Source organism: Sorex fumeus, unplaced genomic scaffold, assembly GCF_029834395.1.
Source record: "Sorex fumeus unplaced genomic scaffold, SorFum_2.1 ptg000005l, whole genome shotgun sequence".
Classification (NCBI taxonomy): Eukaryota; Metazoa; Chordata; class Mammalia; order Eulipotyphla; family Soricidae; genus Sorex; species Sorex fumeus.
Genome location: NW_026606062.1, coordinates 6,634,179 through 6,650,054, shown reverse-complemented (window position 1 = coordinate 6,650,054; position 15,876 = coordinate 6,634,179). Strand labels below are relative to the sequence as shown.

At 46.5% G+C, this 15,876-nt stretch overlaps 2 protein-coding genes across 14 annotated transcripts in view; one reads left to right on the top strand and one right to left on the bottom strand.

Annotated features, from left to right (window-relative positions):
• Positions 1-278, bottom strand: part of FBXO36 (F-box protein 36) — a 109,180-nt gene extending 108,902 nt beyond the window's left edge. Inside the window, exon 1 of the mRNA XM_056121415.1 lies at positions 63-278. Within this exon, the coding sequence (XP_055977390.1) occupies positions 63-158 (96 nt within the window). The 5' untranslated portion in view covers positions 159-278. The remainder of the gene's footprint in view (positions 1-62) is intronic.
• A 510-nt stretch (positions 279-788) lies between these two features.
• Positions 789-15,876, top strand: part of TRIP12 (thyroid hormone receptor interactor 12) — a 142,401-nt gene continuing 127,313 nt past the window's right edge. For all 13 annotated transcript variants that reach the window (XM_056122040.1, XM_056122046.1, XM_056122035.1 and 10 more), the window contains exon 1: positions 789-890. The gene's annotated coding sequence lies outside the window, so the exon portion shown is untranslated. The remainder of the gene's footprint in view (positions 891-15,876) is intronic.

Here is a 15,876-nt window from a genome sequence, read left to right as displayed (position 1 = left end):
GAGAGAGAGACAGAAAGAAAGAGAGAGAGAGAGGGAGAAGGTAGACCGCGGCTCGCACTTGCCTGAGACCGGGTGACCAACACCTGGTAATAGTCCTTGCTCGGCGCCGAGCCTTGTCGGAAGATTTCGAACAGAGTCTCCGGCAGCCACGACGCCATCTTGGGACGCCACCGCCGTCGCTAAGACAACCAGGAAGGGGCGGGGCTTGGTCGGGGTCATGGGGCCAAAGCCCTAGTTTAACTCGAAGCCCGCTTGGGAGCCGCCGGGAGGCTCCTCGCTCGGGGGTGACCGTCCCCCCCCCCTCCCCGCGTCCCAGAGTCACGGAGGACCCCCGAATCCGTGAGCTAGTCGCCGCCGGCAGCCCCCCCCACCCCTCGGTAACCCCCACGGGGAGGGGGAATTAGTTCCTGCGACCACGGAGGGGGAGGGGGTGACCCCGGCGGAGGGATACCCGGAGCGAAGCGGCCCATTCCCCTTCCTGGTCCCTTGAAGGGATCCGGGAGGAGAGCGCCGGCCGCCGCGGGAGTGGAGCCGGACGGTGGGGGGGCGGAGGGAGGAGCGATGTGATGGGCCGCGAGTAGGCAGCGGGGCCCGTCCCGCGGACGAGCGCGCTGCTCGGGCGGCCCGAGTCGAAGGGCAAAGTAGTTCCCGGCCGGCTGCTGCTGGTGGTGGTGGGGTGGGGGGGGCGGGGGCGGTGCTGGTCGGAACGGGCGGGGAGGGAGGCGGCGCGGGCGGCGGAGGCACACGCCGGGCGCGGTGCTGCGGCTCAGCTGATAATTGAAGGGACCCGAGGAGCCGCCGCCGCCGCCGGGGGAGGGGGGTGGGGGGAGCGAGTTGGAAGTTGCCGCCGCGCCACCGAGTCCGGACCGCAGACTTTGGGGCCTAACTAGGTAATTGGGGGCGCCGCGGCCCGGCCCGAGGGGGAAGGGGGCCGTGGGGAGGAGGGGTGGGAGGAGGAGGAGGAGCTGGAACCCAAAGTCCCAGGAAGCCGGTTCGTGTGTGTGTGTGTGTGTGTGTGTGTCAGCGCCGCGCTCGGTCCCCGCTCGGCCTGCTCCGGCGGCGGCCGCGGAAGGACCGGGCCGGGGGTTGGTGGAGGGGCGACGCGCTCGCGGCCGGAGTTTGTGGGGGGGGGGGGGGTCGCAGGGGTCGAACCCCCAACCCGCAGCCCGGGCCTCCCGCGCCGGGGAGGACCCTTCACGGAACCTGGGGTGAGGGGTGCGAGTGTGTGTATGTGTGTGTGGGGGGGGGCGGGGAGGGGGTCGTCGGGGGGCCGGAAGTGGGCGCCGGAGTCCGGAGGGCGTCTAGGAAGAGGGAAAGTGGGGGGCCGGAAGTGCAGGTGGGGGGTGTGAGGACGGCCAAGGGTTCCCCGGAAATGGGATGGGGGCCCCGGAAACCGGGCGAGGGGAGGCTCCGGGCCCGGGGCCGGCCCGGAAATGGAAAGTAGGGAGCCGCTCGGGTGACAACAGTTGTGGGCAGCGAGGGTCAGCCGGAGGGAGAGGCCGGAGTGACTTCAGCGCACAGTAAGGGCGGGGGGCGGGGGTTGCCTGCTCGGGGGCGCGGCCGGGGCACGGGGACGGGGGTCGGCCCCGGGCAGTTTTCGGAGCCGGGGAAGTTGAGGCCGAGGGGAGGGCGGCGACCCCGGGAGTTGGGGGCGGGCGGCGAAACTTGGCCGTGCGGAGCATCCTTGCAGATGGGGGAGAAGGAGGCCGGGTGTGTGTGTGTGGGGGGGGTCGTCCCGCTCTCGGGGGGGGGGGGCGCGGGGGGCCCCGATTGTCACTCCAGGCGCGAGAGCGTCGCGAGCCGGCCGGGCCCTTGGTGTGTGTCCCTGCGGGTTACGTAAAACCTCCGGGCCTCGGCCCCCTTCCCCCGCCGCCCCGAGTGAGTGGGCTTCGAGTTTCCAAACAAGTTGGAGGGGGAGTTCCCCTCCCCCCTTCCCGCCCCCTCCCGGGCGGCCCCCTCGGGACCACCGGAATCTCGGAGGTGCTGGAGGCCAAAAAAACAGAAACAAAACAAAAAAAATGTGAGGAAAGACGGAAACAAAACAAAACACCCCTGGCCTGGGGGGTGGGGGTGGGGGTGGGGGGGAGACCCGTTCCCTCGGCCCCGCTGCTGGGGGTCCCGGGGCGGGGTTTGCCCTTGTGCGGGGCGCGGGGAGCCGGAGGGGCGGCGTCGCCCCCAGACGGGTTTGTTTGTTTGTTGCCGCCGGCAATTTTTTTTTTTGGGGGGGTACCGGGGTGGGGAGGGAAGGCGGCGCCGAAGCTGCGAGCCCGGCGCCGGGGGTCGTGGCGGCGCTCGGTGGGGAGCTGGCGGGGACCGGGGACCCCGGGCCCGGCCGCCCCGCGCGCCCTGCCCGGCCCGGCCGCCCCGCGGGCCGCCGGATCACCCGATGCCCGGGCTGCGCCCGCCGCTCTAGGCCCCTGAGCGGGGCAGCTCCGCGGCCCGGTCGCCGCCGCCCGCCAGGTGGATTTGGCCTGACGTCGCGGAGGGACGCGGGGTGGGGGGAGGTCGAGGCTCGCCATCCCGCCGCTCCCGCAGCCGAGCCCCCAGCCCCTGGCCCCCCAAATTTCGAGGTGGAAAGTTGAAAGAGCCATTGAGTGGGGTGGCAAACCGACGCGGGGAACAAAGGTCCCAGTTGTTGGGGGAAAAAAAGGCAAAAGAGGCCGATCTGCGAGGCCTTGTGTATGTCGCATTTATTCGGGGTGGTGGGGGGCGGTTCGCAGCCGGGGCTGGGGAGAGAATTGGCAGAGGTTGCCAGACAATGAAATGCAGGAGGTTTTTTTTTTTTTTTTATGGAGGCTTATTGTCATATTTACAGCGTGCAAAGAGATCTAAATTAAGTGTGAAGCCTGAGAGTAAGCAAGATTTCTAATCTTTTTATTAATCATCTCTCTTTCCATATTCAGCTCTAGGAATATTGAACCTCTGTGGCTTTTATATCCTTTGTGAGACCGGTTCGGGAGGGTTTTTTTTGGGGGGGGGGGCTGTTCTTTTTTTTATTTTTTAATTTTAAGCTTTAGAGCGCACATTCATTTGGCTGGAGGTGAGTGGCTTTGTCCACATCTGCCCTTCTCTGAAAGTGCCAATATCCATAAGAATTGAACTGTAATTAAGATTATCATTGTTTCTTGTCACTCCTAGGGTTTTCAGGAGTTGTGTTTTTTTTTTTTAAGTTGAGCTCAGCTGCTATTCTGATCTCTGCGCTGAACAGGATTTTTGTTTTCAAATTCAGATTTGCATTTTTTTTCCTGAAAGTTTTACAACACTTGGCAATTAGCACTCCAGAGGATATTAAAGTAGAATAATTATGTTTTTGAAAAGGACCAAGGATCTAGCTCCTTGCTGGGTCAGTGCTTTCACCTGCAAAGTAATGTTTTTTTTTAATCTAACTTGTAAGATGACCAAAATTATGCTTTTGTAGAGTTTGTTTTAAGGTCTTTATTCTAGCAAAGAAGAGAGCTGTAACTTGTGTGTTCACCTCTGCCAGTTAGTGGCTGTGTGACCTTGAGCTCTTCCCTTGCCCTATCTGGTTTCCATTTTTGTTAGATTTTATTTTTTTTTATGTATATAGATCATCTGGTTAACACATGAAGGGGGGGGGTGGTGCACCCTGGATACCCTGAGGTAATGACATTGAAAACCTGTTAAATAGATGTAAAATGAACTGCTAAATAGGTGAAAAGTTTTAAGGTTAAGAAGAAATACACCATAGCCATTTTGAGGTCCTGAGAACGAACTACAGCATCTCATCAGTGGTTTGTTGGCGGGCAGAGAGAGGGAGTTCCGGCACTTGGTCATTGGAAATTGCTGCTGAATTGGTAAATGGAGCTTAGGCCAGTTTTCTCCTCTTTCAGTTGGTTTGTGGGCCACAGCTGCCAGTGCTCAGGGTTTGCTCTAGTGATGCTTGGGGACTATAGGGTGCTGGTGATTGAATTTGGGCTTCCTTCATGCCAGGCATCTATTTCATACCCTTCCCCATTTTCTTTGTTAGATTGGGGGCAGGAGTATCCTCTGCATGGTTAGATAATTTTTCACCTTGCATCCTAAAGAGTAAATTTGTTCTTTGATTCAGAGAAACCAAATAATTACCAACAAATTACCTATTCCTGGTTGTGGTGCTTATGAAGATGACTTTTGTTTTGGGGCCACACCTGGCAGTGTTCAGGGGACTGTTTGGGGCTCTAGGTACTGAACCTGACCGGGTCCTGTGTTGGGCAGGTGACCTTGCTATACTGTCTCTCCAGCCCTTGAAAATGTCTTCCTAAAGTCAAACTGCTATTACAGAGGGGAACTTTCCTGAATTTTGTTTATTCCTAGGGAGTCTTTGAAAAAAATTACTCTTAAGTGGATGGGTGAGCATCTTTGTGTGCAAATGTGATACTAATTGGCCCTTTATTTTCCCATTTGCTGAGGTAATTTAATTTGATGTCTTGTTGGTAAGCAACCTGCTTATTGCATTTCATCCTGACTTCTGGTTAACTGCCTGCTTTATTTTGACCCGCACTTTTGCCTCACTTAAATAATTTCAGATTCACTTCAACTCCAAGTCACTTCCCCCAGAAACTTGGACCCTTTATCTTCACTCTTTTTTGGTTGTGTTTGGTGCCTTTAGATTGTAATGCTGAATTCCTTGTGTTTCTTTTGTTTTTCTAAGTGGATTATAGGCTTCCTCAGGGCAAGGATTATCTAATAATATCACTGTTTTGCCTGAGGTGCACTTATAAACTCTTAGGGAATTTTCAGGCCGGCCTCCCGACATAGGGCAGGCAAGTTCTGTACTGTTAAGTCACATCTTCTCTGAAAATGTTTTTTTTTTTTTTAAAATTTTAAATCCCCCTGCAAACCTAGTTTGCCTAGTCTTACAGACTATACAGGCTATCTTTCTGCTTCGTAAGGGTTTTTTTTTTTTTTTTTTTGCCCCAGTGATACTTCAGAGTTGTTTGGTTTTATGATCAAGGCCTCTTCAGGTCTCCCTGACCTGCGTAGGATGCAAGACTGAGAGGGTCTGGGCATTATGTTCTTACAGCGTTATTATACTGTATTATGTGAATTATGTGGTTTGTACATTGTTGTGTGATCTTGGTGTTTATAGTTCTTAACGTGTAGTTTTAGCTTCACATTTGTGTATTATCTTGAAGTGCTGCAGGTAGTATATATATCACCTTGTTACAGATTTCTTTAAGGCCTTAACCCCTTGACAGTTTTTATAGAGGCTACTCTGTAGGGAGTGGGTGCTTGTGGCAGTGTGTGTGTGTATTACATATATGTAGGTATATTTGTATCTATGTATATATTCACACTGATGCTAAAATATTTTTAAATTTTAAATTTTTAGTAAATTTAAAATATTTTAAGAGTTAAAGTTTTAAATTTCAAGTAAAATTTAACTTGATCGGCGTACTGTATTTTTTATAACTACGGTTCTTTAGTTCTAATATCCTAACTTAAGAGTTTCAGGTTGTTGACAAAAAGTAATTTTCTAGACTGCTGGAAAGTCTACTCAATGCTCCTCTCCCCTCCTTTGAGGCTGTTTTGATTTGTGATTCTTGGAGTCCGATTAAAATGGAATTGGCCAGAAGAAAAAGGACGTAGTCCAGTATTCAGACTTCGTCTTGGGTATGCAGAAACTGTTTTTGCAGTTAGGCTTTATTTAAAAAGTCATTCCACTGGCCTCAAGTTTAAAAGGCTGCTGGGACTCCGTTCCTTCATCACTAAAAGACCTTTACAATGTTTGTGACCTTTACAATAATTTAACCCTTTGTGCTTAATCTGGAAAATGTGATTATTATTCCTCAACTTGGAGGCGATTGTCATCTATAAGCTACCTGCTGTATATAGATTAGATCTCAAAGATTGGAACCCAGGGCCCTTGCACTGTTTGGTTGTAGGGGTATATACAGTTGTACCGTTGTAGGGTATGATTGCAGCATCTTGCCTCCCTCAGTGTACAGACTTTCATAATATATATAGATCCCTTGCTTGGAAGTAAATATTTGAACACATGTAGGGTTTTTTTTTCGTTTTGGGTCACAGCTGGCAATGCAAGGGGTTACTTCTGGCTCTGCACTCAGGAGTTACTCCTGGCGGTCCTCAGGGGACCCTATGGGATGCTGGGATCCGAACCCGAGTCACAAACGCCCACCGCTGTGCTCTCTCTCCAGCCCCGAACACATGTAGTTTTGAACACTTGTAGTTTTCCTTAGTTGGTTATGAATTCCTTGAATTCCTTTTTCTAAATATCAAGCACAATGCCAGGCCTATAATAGGGGTTCTTTAAATGTTTAGTGAAACGTCTTGTGATGATAAAATGATAATGAGAGTGGAAATATTTTGTGCTTAGGGTCTATTTTTTTGGTACACAATTTTATTATTGTTAATGCTAGAATAATTTTGGGAGTTTTTCCCATGGTATGGGAAGTCATTTTCAAAGGCTAGAGTTATAACTATAATTAAGTACAAAATTGACTTTTCTACATCATTTTAAATATCTTTTTTAGTTTTCTTCTTTAAAAGATGTACTTATTAAGTATCATACTATTACCCGTATGGGAATTTTGAAGGCTATTTTAAGGATGTGTGTCAGACACCAGGCCTTGAAGACTTGAAGGTACAGCATTTCAGTGTGTGTTTAACCAACTTGTTGACTGTCATAACTAAATTTTACTGACTTATAATAACTTATACCCACTTGTGGACAATATCCTAAATCAACAGATGAACCTTGTGTTGTCTTGTTGAGGTCAGATTTATTCAATTTGAAGTGTTTAAACTTGGTAAACATATGTAATGCCCTGGAAACTTGGTGAGTTTTTACTACTGATGGATGGCCCATCTGAAATTCACTGTTGTAATTCCAGCTGCTTTGTGTCCTTAGAGAGCAGGTTCATGGATATCATATGGAGAGCCTCTCTTTCACTTTCTCAAAGACCAGGTGATTATAGTTGCCTAGTAAATTGCCAGTTTATGAAATAGCTGTAATTTCTTCTTCGGCCCCCGTATTTTGTTATTCTGCCTGTTTTGTACCTTCTTAAAATTATATACATATATATTTTTTTGGGGGGGTGGGATTAGGGGGGCGCACACTGCTTAGGGCTAAGGGCTCACTCCTGGCTCTGCACTCCAGTCACTCCTGGTGGCGCCCTGGGAGACCATATCGGGTGCTGGGGATTGAAGCGGGGTCAGCTGTGTGCAAGGCAAACCCCCTGTGCTGTACTAGCTGTCTCCTCCTCTGTTCTGCACTTGAATACCTGCTGTCAGGTTGAGCTGCTTGCTGCTTTCTCTGATCACACCCAAGAACTTCAGCATTCCTCTCCGAATGTCTTTGGGTCACTGCTTGTATCATTTGTGAGGGGTGGTGTTAATTGGTTTTAAGTTTGGTTTCTGAGTGACTGGACTGGCTGTAGGGTCTACTTACTACTGGCCCAGTGGGGGGAGTGGGGGCAGCTTGTGCTCAGGGGACCGTGCAGTGCTGGGGACAGACCTGAAGGCAAAGCATGTGCTTGAGCTATCCAGACCCCATCTTGTATGCTGCAGATAAGACACTTCAGCACTTTCTCCCCCCACCCCCTGTAGATCCTTTAAGGTATTTACTCTTCAGTGTCTTCTCCCAGTGTCCTTCCTATATAACATTTATTTTGGTGTGGCTTTCACAGTTTGTCTTATGTAATTGTTTTCCTGTTTTTTTTTTTCCCCCCCAAACAGAATTTTTGGCTTCTTAGGGTAAAGGTCTCATTCTTCTGTCCCTGAGGCTGCAGACTTTGTTTTGGTGACAAACTGAGAAAATGTGAATAATATTTATTACGTTTTCTGTGATTTTGCTTGTTTGCTTTTTTTATTTAGGGATTGATATACAGAATTTTCTATATAAATAATATTTTAGTGACTTACTCTTGGTTTAGCATACTTGGGGATTGTGTTTATTAATAGATGAGTTTTTCAATACATAATTTATAAAGAACTTACTGTGTACCTGGATAGAACTGAGAGTTCAGACATAGCTTTTGTCCTCTGTTTTGTCTAGTTGATAATTTTCTTACCTGACTATAGTATTTAGCAAAAAGTATTCTGTGATGTTCTGTAATGTAGGTATCTGTGTTTAGAAAATTGGTGCTGAATTTTTTGTTTGTTGTTTGGCTGGACTGGGGCATTAGCACAGCGGGTAGGGCCTTTGCCTTGCATGTGGCTGACCTGGGTTCAATTTCTCTGCCCCTCTCGGAGAGCCCGGCAAGCTACCGAGAGTATCCTGCCCGCATGGCAGAGCCTGGCAAGCTCCCCATGGTGTATTGGATATGCCAAAAACAGTAACAAGTCTCACAATGGAAACGTTGCTGGTGCCTGCTCGAGCAAATTGATGAACAACAGGATGATAGTGCTACAGTGCTGCAGTTGTTTGGCCATACTCTAAAGTGTAGACTTAACTGCTGGCACGGTGATCAGTCCTGGCAGTCTTTAGGGGACCTGAGGATAGAACCTGGGGCGACTGCATGCAAGGCAAAGCACTTTACCCACTGTACTATCTCACCAGTCCCCTTGATACGGAAGTTCAAAATTTTAAATTTCTTAACTACTTTTGGGACCAAATTCTGCAGAGCTTTGGGGCTTGCTTTCAACAGTGCTGAAGGTGGATCATGCAGTGACTGGGACTAACTGGGCCTTCATCGTGCACAGCACAGCCTGGTGTGCTCACACTCTGCTCTGGGATTCAAATTGAGAAGAGATGCATTAGACACGAGTTTGGGCTGTACTGAATAAACTTATTATGGAAGAGCCATTATCGTGCAGTTGTTTCATCAGTACTTGTACAGGGCTCTTTGGTTGTGTGCAGTTTCTGTGTGAGGCCTATTCTCCTGGACAGTGCTGAGGAGAAAAGAGATTTATGAGATGAGAGCTTTTAATCTTGAAATGCACTTATTTGTAGATTTAGTTTGGGTCTGACTATATGACTAAGAAGTACATATTTGTTAAGTGCCAAATGGCCGTCTTTTTCTTGGTGAGAGGGTTACTCCTGACTCCTCTGGGCGAACATTGGCTGCCCAGAATTGAACACAGGCTCCCAGAAGCAAAGCATCCGCTCCAATTCTTTGAGCTGTCTTCCCACCCCAAAGTTCAGTTATGTTTTTAGAGTCGTGGGTAGCTCAAGACTTGCGAGAGGACCGGTCCTGGTGATCCGTTGAAGACTTCAGGGAGAGATGAGGGTTGAACTGACCCGGATTGTGTAGCGCAGGGTTTCTTCCATTCTTGACTCCATCTCACTTAAATTCACCAGCATATAAAATAGACATACGAATCAAGCATTTACTGATGTTAAATCAGTAAGGAAGTTTAAAACAACATTTTTAACGAACAGTGCAGCTAGGTTTGGATTGCTCTAGAAGAATGGGGGGCTTCACCAGGTAGCTCTGGTAAGAGGCTGGATCTCTATTTAGAAGGGGGTCGGTGGGCTTTGAAGAAGAGAGCTGGGGGTGGGTGATAGTTGAAAGTGTTGGGGCTCATGCTTTGTTTTTGGGGAGCCTGGCTTCTATCCCTGCCACTGGTGTTGCCTCAGTGCTGCGCCCAGTGGGCTCCAGGAGTACCAGTATAAACAAAATCCATCAAAAAGATTAGGATTTTTAAATGAGATTAGTAGCAAACAGACACACTGAATCTATTCTGATTCCTGAGTAGGTTTGACAACATGGAAATGGGCAAAAAACATTGAATTTGTAAATGAACTGGAAAGAAAACGAGGTGCTTTTACGTCTCATTTATCTTTTTTATGAATTACTTTCTTGGGTTATGTGTGAGGGTTTTTTAGGAGCAGTGTAGGGTAAACGTGTTCATTTTCTCATTTTTTATGGGTTGGGGACTATGCCAAAACCATAAATAACATGCTCAGGCTGCTCCTGGCTTAGTGCTCGGGAGCCACACTCTCCAGCCCTCTGTTTAATAATTAAAATAGCTTTTTGTGGGGGAGGGTGTGGTGGATGAGCTTTTGGACCACACCAGTTATGCTCAGAGAAACTTTGGCTGGTGCTTTGGGGGTTGTGTACAGTGCTCTGCTGGGGGTGAAATGGAGTCTCTGAACCTTTAGTACTACCTCTCCCGCCTGAATAGGAATTCTCTCTTTAGTTACAGATTTCTTCCATGGTAGACCTATTGTTTTTCAGTTGTGGCTCCTTCAGAGGTCATTGTTTTTTTTTAACCATTGTGTTGGTTTTAAGGGGCTGCCTGAGAGCTGAAAGGGCCGGAGAGCAAGCTTTACACATGGAGTACCTGGATTTGACCCCTGGGACTCCACTGGGATTGACCCTAAGGACTGCCACGTAGGGCCCCAAGGCAAATTAGGGGCCAGGAGTTTGGACAGTAGATGTGCACAACTTGGCTTTAATTCCTGGTGCCACACGGTCCCCAGAACATCAACCAGTGCATCCCTGAAGGTCCCCAGCTCTACTTGGGTGGCCTGGGGATCCCCAACACTGCAAGGCCTGCGCAGCACTGCATTCCTGGGCATTGAGCTGTTCTCTTAGGCCAAGAATTGCTGTGGAACCCCTTGGATCTCCTGAGCAACACCTGGAAGACTTCTCCGAAAAAATGCTTTGGCTGGGGTGGGGCCACTTCGGGCAAGTGCTCAGGACTTACTCCTGATGGGGCTCGGGCTACCAGATGGGGGGACCCAGGGATTGAACCCAGGTTGTCTGTGCCTCACTCTACTCTCTGACCCCCTAAAACATTTTTTTGTTGTTTTAATTAAAACTTAAACTATGATTTACAAAGTTAACTGATAATTGGGTTGTAGGCAAATGTTCTAGCACCAGACTCATCCATGTCAACTTTCCTTGTGTTCTGATGTTCTCTCCCCATCCTTCTTGACACTTTTTCGATTGGTGGTTGTAGTTGTTTTCATTAGCATGTTCTTATTGTTGCTGAGTTTATGCTTTGGATATATAACACTCCTCCACATTACAGTATACCAAAGGAACCCTGAAGATGCCTTTGAGGTACAAATATTGGAATATTCTGCCTATAATTTGCTTTCTTCCTTTTTTGGTGAGTTTACCAATGATTCAATAGTCTTACTTTATAGAAGAAACATTTTCTTAGCATCCAGTGCAGTGGTGTATGTTTAAGCAAAAGCAAATTATAACTAGGTTTTTAAGTTAGTTTTGCACAAAGGAGTGCAAATTGAAAATATTTAACAAAAAATGTTTTCCTTGCACTTTTGATACAGGATACTTAATGCTTTTACTTTTTGTAAAAATGAGCACCACAGAATTCCAAAATGGGAAGTGAAGTCAGATGGTGACTGAAGGGAAAATAAAAATAAGGGCAGTAATTATTCAGGGGCTGCAATTCATAATACTTAAGAGACTTTGAAGGTATACTATTGTAGATGTTACTTCCTCCAGTTTTTGAGTTCGACAATTTCTAAACCTAGAATGAGCAGAGGTATTTTTTTGTGCACGCTTCAGGTAACAGGTGTATCAAAATAATAATTCAAAATGGATTTTTGTTACCTATGGAAACGCGGTTTTGAGTCGTCTGTAGTGAGCACTGATTTTCCCTTTTCTGCAAGACAGTCGTGAGGCTTCCTAATTTGTTCTGTACTGTGAAGCACTTATTTCCATTTCTTCTCCCCACCTTGGGGAGAGCAGATTGGTCTCCAGAGGAAATTAGATACCTCTTACCCTCCATCTCACGCCAGAGCATTTGTGCTCTTCTCCCAGTAGATGGCAACCATCAGGCTGATCTTTTGAGAAGTCCGTGGATCCTAACAGTGATCAGATCTGTGTGCTCCTCCCTAGGAATTTGGAGTGTTGATTTTCATATCTTGAACCCAAAATACTTTACTTGGAAAAATACAGGCAATTGCAAAGTTAATCTCCTTTTTAAAATTTTTGCTCCTCCCCCCCTGCCTTTTGAAAAGTTTGCCCTTCCAGTTGCTGCGGTGAGGTTAGACTCGGGAATTTCAGCCTTTGGTGCAGCTTGGTAAACTAATCTGCCTCTGCCACTTCTCACCAGCTAGAATTACTTGTCAGCTGCTCATATGCGATGCCATTTTCCCCAGTTATCTTCTCATTCCATTAATTTTGTACTAAAATTATTGGAGAGGTCATTGCAATCTTCATTGTAGTACTTGTTTAAAGAAAAAATTTTGTTTACGTTTTCTGGTGCCAAGGCTCTAACCCAGGGCCTCACACAGGTGAAGCATACTCTTGAACACTGAGCTACAGCCCCAGACCTCTAGCATCTGTTTTTGTTTTGTTTATGAGCCACACCTGGCGGTGCTCAGGTCTTACTGCTGGCTGTGTGCTCAGGGATGGAACCTGGGTCAGCTGTGTTGAAGCAAGCGCCTTACCTGCTATATCTAGCATCTATCGCTCCAGCCTCAGCACCTGTCTTTGATGACACTCACACTGTATTTCTTTTATTTCTTTCTCTTTTTCTTTTTTTTTTTTTTGCTTTTTGGGTCACACCCGGCGATGCACAGGGGTTACTCCTGGCTCTGCACTCAGGAGTTACTCCTGGCGGTGCTCAGGGGACCATATGGGATGCTGGGAATCGAACCCGGGTCGGCCGCGTGCCAGGCAAACACCCTACCCTCTCTGCTATCACTCCAGCCCCCCACTTTTCTCCCTTTTGTTTAGGGTTTGTTGCTTGGGGGAAGGAGGTCTTCCTAGAAGTGCGTGGGGTCTGTGCATTTGTCTTCAGGGACGAAACTCCAGGCCTCCCACATCCAGAACATGCACACCAGCTCTTTGAGCCAAATCGCCCAAGCTCCCTTCCGTTCTGGTTTCAGGAAGCTGGAATCTCAAACTCAGGTTATGGTACTTGCACACCCTCGGTTTGGGTGTGGGGCTTGGGAATCATAAGTGGCAGTGCCATTGGGATTACCATCTGTCTGCAGAAACAGTGCTTGCAGTGGAAAGTCACTGAGTCAAGAAATTATAAGTACATTTTTTGAGGGGTGAGGTGGGACTAAAGATCATACCTGGGAGCTGGTGGTACTTGGACACTACTTCCGCGATGCAGCCCCAAGGATGGAACCTGCATGCTGGGCATATCTCTGGCCCCGGAATCAGTAAATTGAATGCTTCTGGTAGGGCAGCATTTCTGTCTTGTGGGATGGGCCTTCCACTTAACTCATGTGTTTACTTATATTCAGCATGTGATAAATTTTTGTTTCTTGTTACTGAGAGAGAAAATTAGATGATTTTAAATTGCACAATTAACTTCTGAGACTTTGCTATGTCTGGAGAAATAATTTTTTTCAGGATGTTGGCTGAGTTTATTTGAATTTTAATGAGATAGTTAAAGAATTTGAAAAATTTCCTTATTACTAGAGTGTTTAAATCTATTGATCTTAAAAGCCTTCATCAGGCCCTCCCCCCCAAAATTAAAGGTTGACTATGGGATGGATGTTAACTTGTGTTTTTTTTGGGCCAAACATGGAACTTTTGGGGGCTACTCCTAGTTTGTGCTTGGGGATTGGAAGACACCTGCATGCACAGTAGCCCTTTGTGCTGTCATGGTGCAGGACGGATATATATCAATATCAGATCAATTGGAAACTGGCAGTGTTAGGTGTCAGCTATATTTCCGTTTACAAAAATAAAATAGGATGATTTTGGACATCAGATTTAATCTATTAAAAATATCAAGACAGGCTTTTGTAAAATGCTTCTAATTTCCAAGTACTAGCCTACTAGACTTCAATTCATAGTGCTAGAGAAAAATGCTTCATTTCAGCAACAGCTGCATCTTTAGTTTTTCTGTGTCAGAAATCCAGCTAATCCAATTCAGGTCATCCCAAAAGCAAGGCAGTGCTCTACTGAAGAGTAAATTTATTTTTTAAAAAAGATGTTCCTCAAACTGCTCTAGCAGTATTCTCTTTCTTAGAAAAGTAATCCTGAGATTTCTGCTCTCACTGAAGATATTCTGAAGTTTGCATAGGAAGAGAATTAATATATATAAATAATAAATGGTGAGGATTATGAAAACCCTTTAACCCTTAATTTTGAGTGGACTTTATAAAAAATTAAAAATAATTTTTGCGGTCATACCTACCGGTGCTCAGGCCTTAACTGGCTGGAGGTACCATGTGTGGTGCTTGATCCCAGTTTGGCCTCGTGCAGGACAAACACCTGTTAGCCCCTGGGACTTGAGTTGATCACACAAGGAGGCTGATAAACTTGGGGGAAAATTTTTTTTAGAGGTCAAAGTTCCCGTTATTTCCTTTCAGAATTAGTGAAATGTTCGTTACTGAGTTCATTGTTGGACTGCTGCTTATTTTTTAAAGTCCCTTGGTTAGAAAGCTTTTAAAATTTATTTTTTTTAAATTTTTTTATTATTAGTGACACACCATGAGGTACAGTTGTAGATTTACAAATTTTTGTGCTTGGATCTCGGTCATACCACGATCAAATACCCATCCCTCCACCAGTGCCCATTTTCCACCACCAGGATAATATCCCTACCTCCCCATCCCCCCATCCCCCCCTGCCACTATGGCAGGGCATTCCCTTTTGTTCTCTCTCTCCCTTTGGGTGTTGTGATCAGCAAAAGAGGCATTGAGTGGCGAACATGTTCAGTCCAGTCTACTTTCAACCTGCATCTCCCCTCCTGGGAGGATCCTCCAAACACCCTCCATTTGGTGTTCCCTTTTCTATTTGAATTGTCCTTTCCCCTAGAATACCCGGCTGGCCTCTAAGCTATGGAGTAATCCTCCTGGTGTTGATCTCAGCTATTCTTGGGTATTAATCTCATATTTTGTTATTTTATATACCCCAGATGAATGCAATCTTTCTATGTCTATCCCTCTCTTTCTGACTCATTTCTCTTAGCATGATACTTTCCATATTGTACCACTTGTATGTAAATTTCATGACTTCATCTTTTCTAACAGCTACATAGTACTCCATTGTGTAGATGCACCAAAATTTCTTTAACCAGTCATCTGTTCTTGGGCACTCAGGTCTCTTCCAGTTTCTGGCTATTGTAAAGAGTGCTGCAATGAACAAACAAGTGCAGATGTCACTTCGGCTACACATTTTTGCCTCTCTGGGATATATTCCCAGGAGTGGTATCGCTGGGTCAAATGGGAACTCAATTTCTAATTTTTTGAGGAACGTCCATACTGTTTTCCAAAAGGGCTGAACCAGTCGGCATTCCCACCAACAGTGAAGGAGTGTCCCTTTCTCGCCACATCCGCGCCAGCAACGGTTGAAAAGCTTTTAAAATTTTTATTGCGACATAATTTACCAAGTTATAATAAAAAATTATTTCAGGCATTCAATGTTCCAACACCAATTCTACCACCAGCGTGACTGTCTCTTTATCAGTGTCCTTGTCCGTCCGTTCCCCCCACTGCACTCCACCCCTACCCCACCCTCTACCTCCTTAGCAGGCACAAATAAATTTACTCTGTGTTGCTAACACAAAGGCAAATGGAATTATAAAAACTTAGATCACTAAAAGTCAGTTTGTGATAATTATTATATCTCAAAATGGTGTTACTAAAGTCATCTGAAGATTTGCTGGGCTGGTTAGTGCTAGGATTACTATTTTTACTGAGTTTTCTGGACTTCTTGACTGACGTCTTACTCAGATGTCTTTTTAGGGGGCTAAGCTGTTTGTAGCGAATTTGGTGAAAAGTGATCAAAGTATTTCTCAAAACTGTTGTATTATCTTCACGTATAGTTGAATCCCAAATTAGATTTCTTGTTTTTTCAGTGTGGTTTTCACTGCGTTTACCCTATTACATAAAATATCTTCTGACAGTGTACTACATCGGTGATTTTCCTGTTGACGAAAAACGGCTTTGGATCAGCCCAGTGGTGTAGGAGATAAATGGAATAAGAATAGGAAAGTGCTTCATAAACTTGAATGTACGAGAAAGCAGTA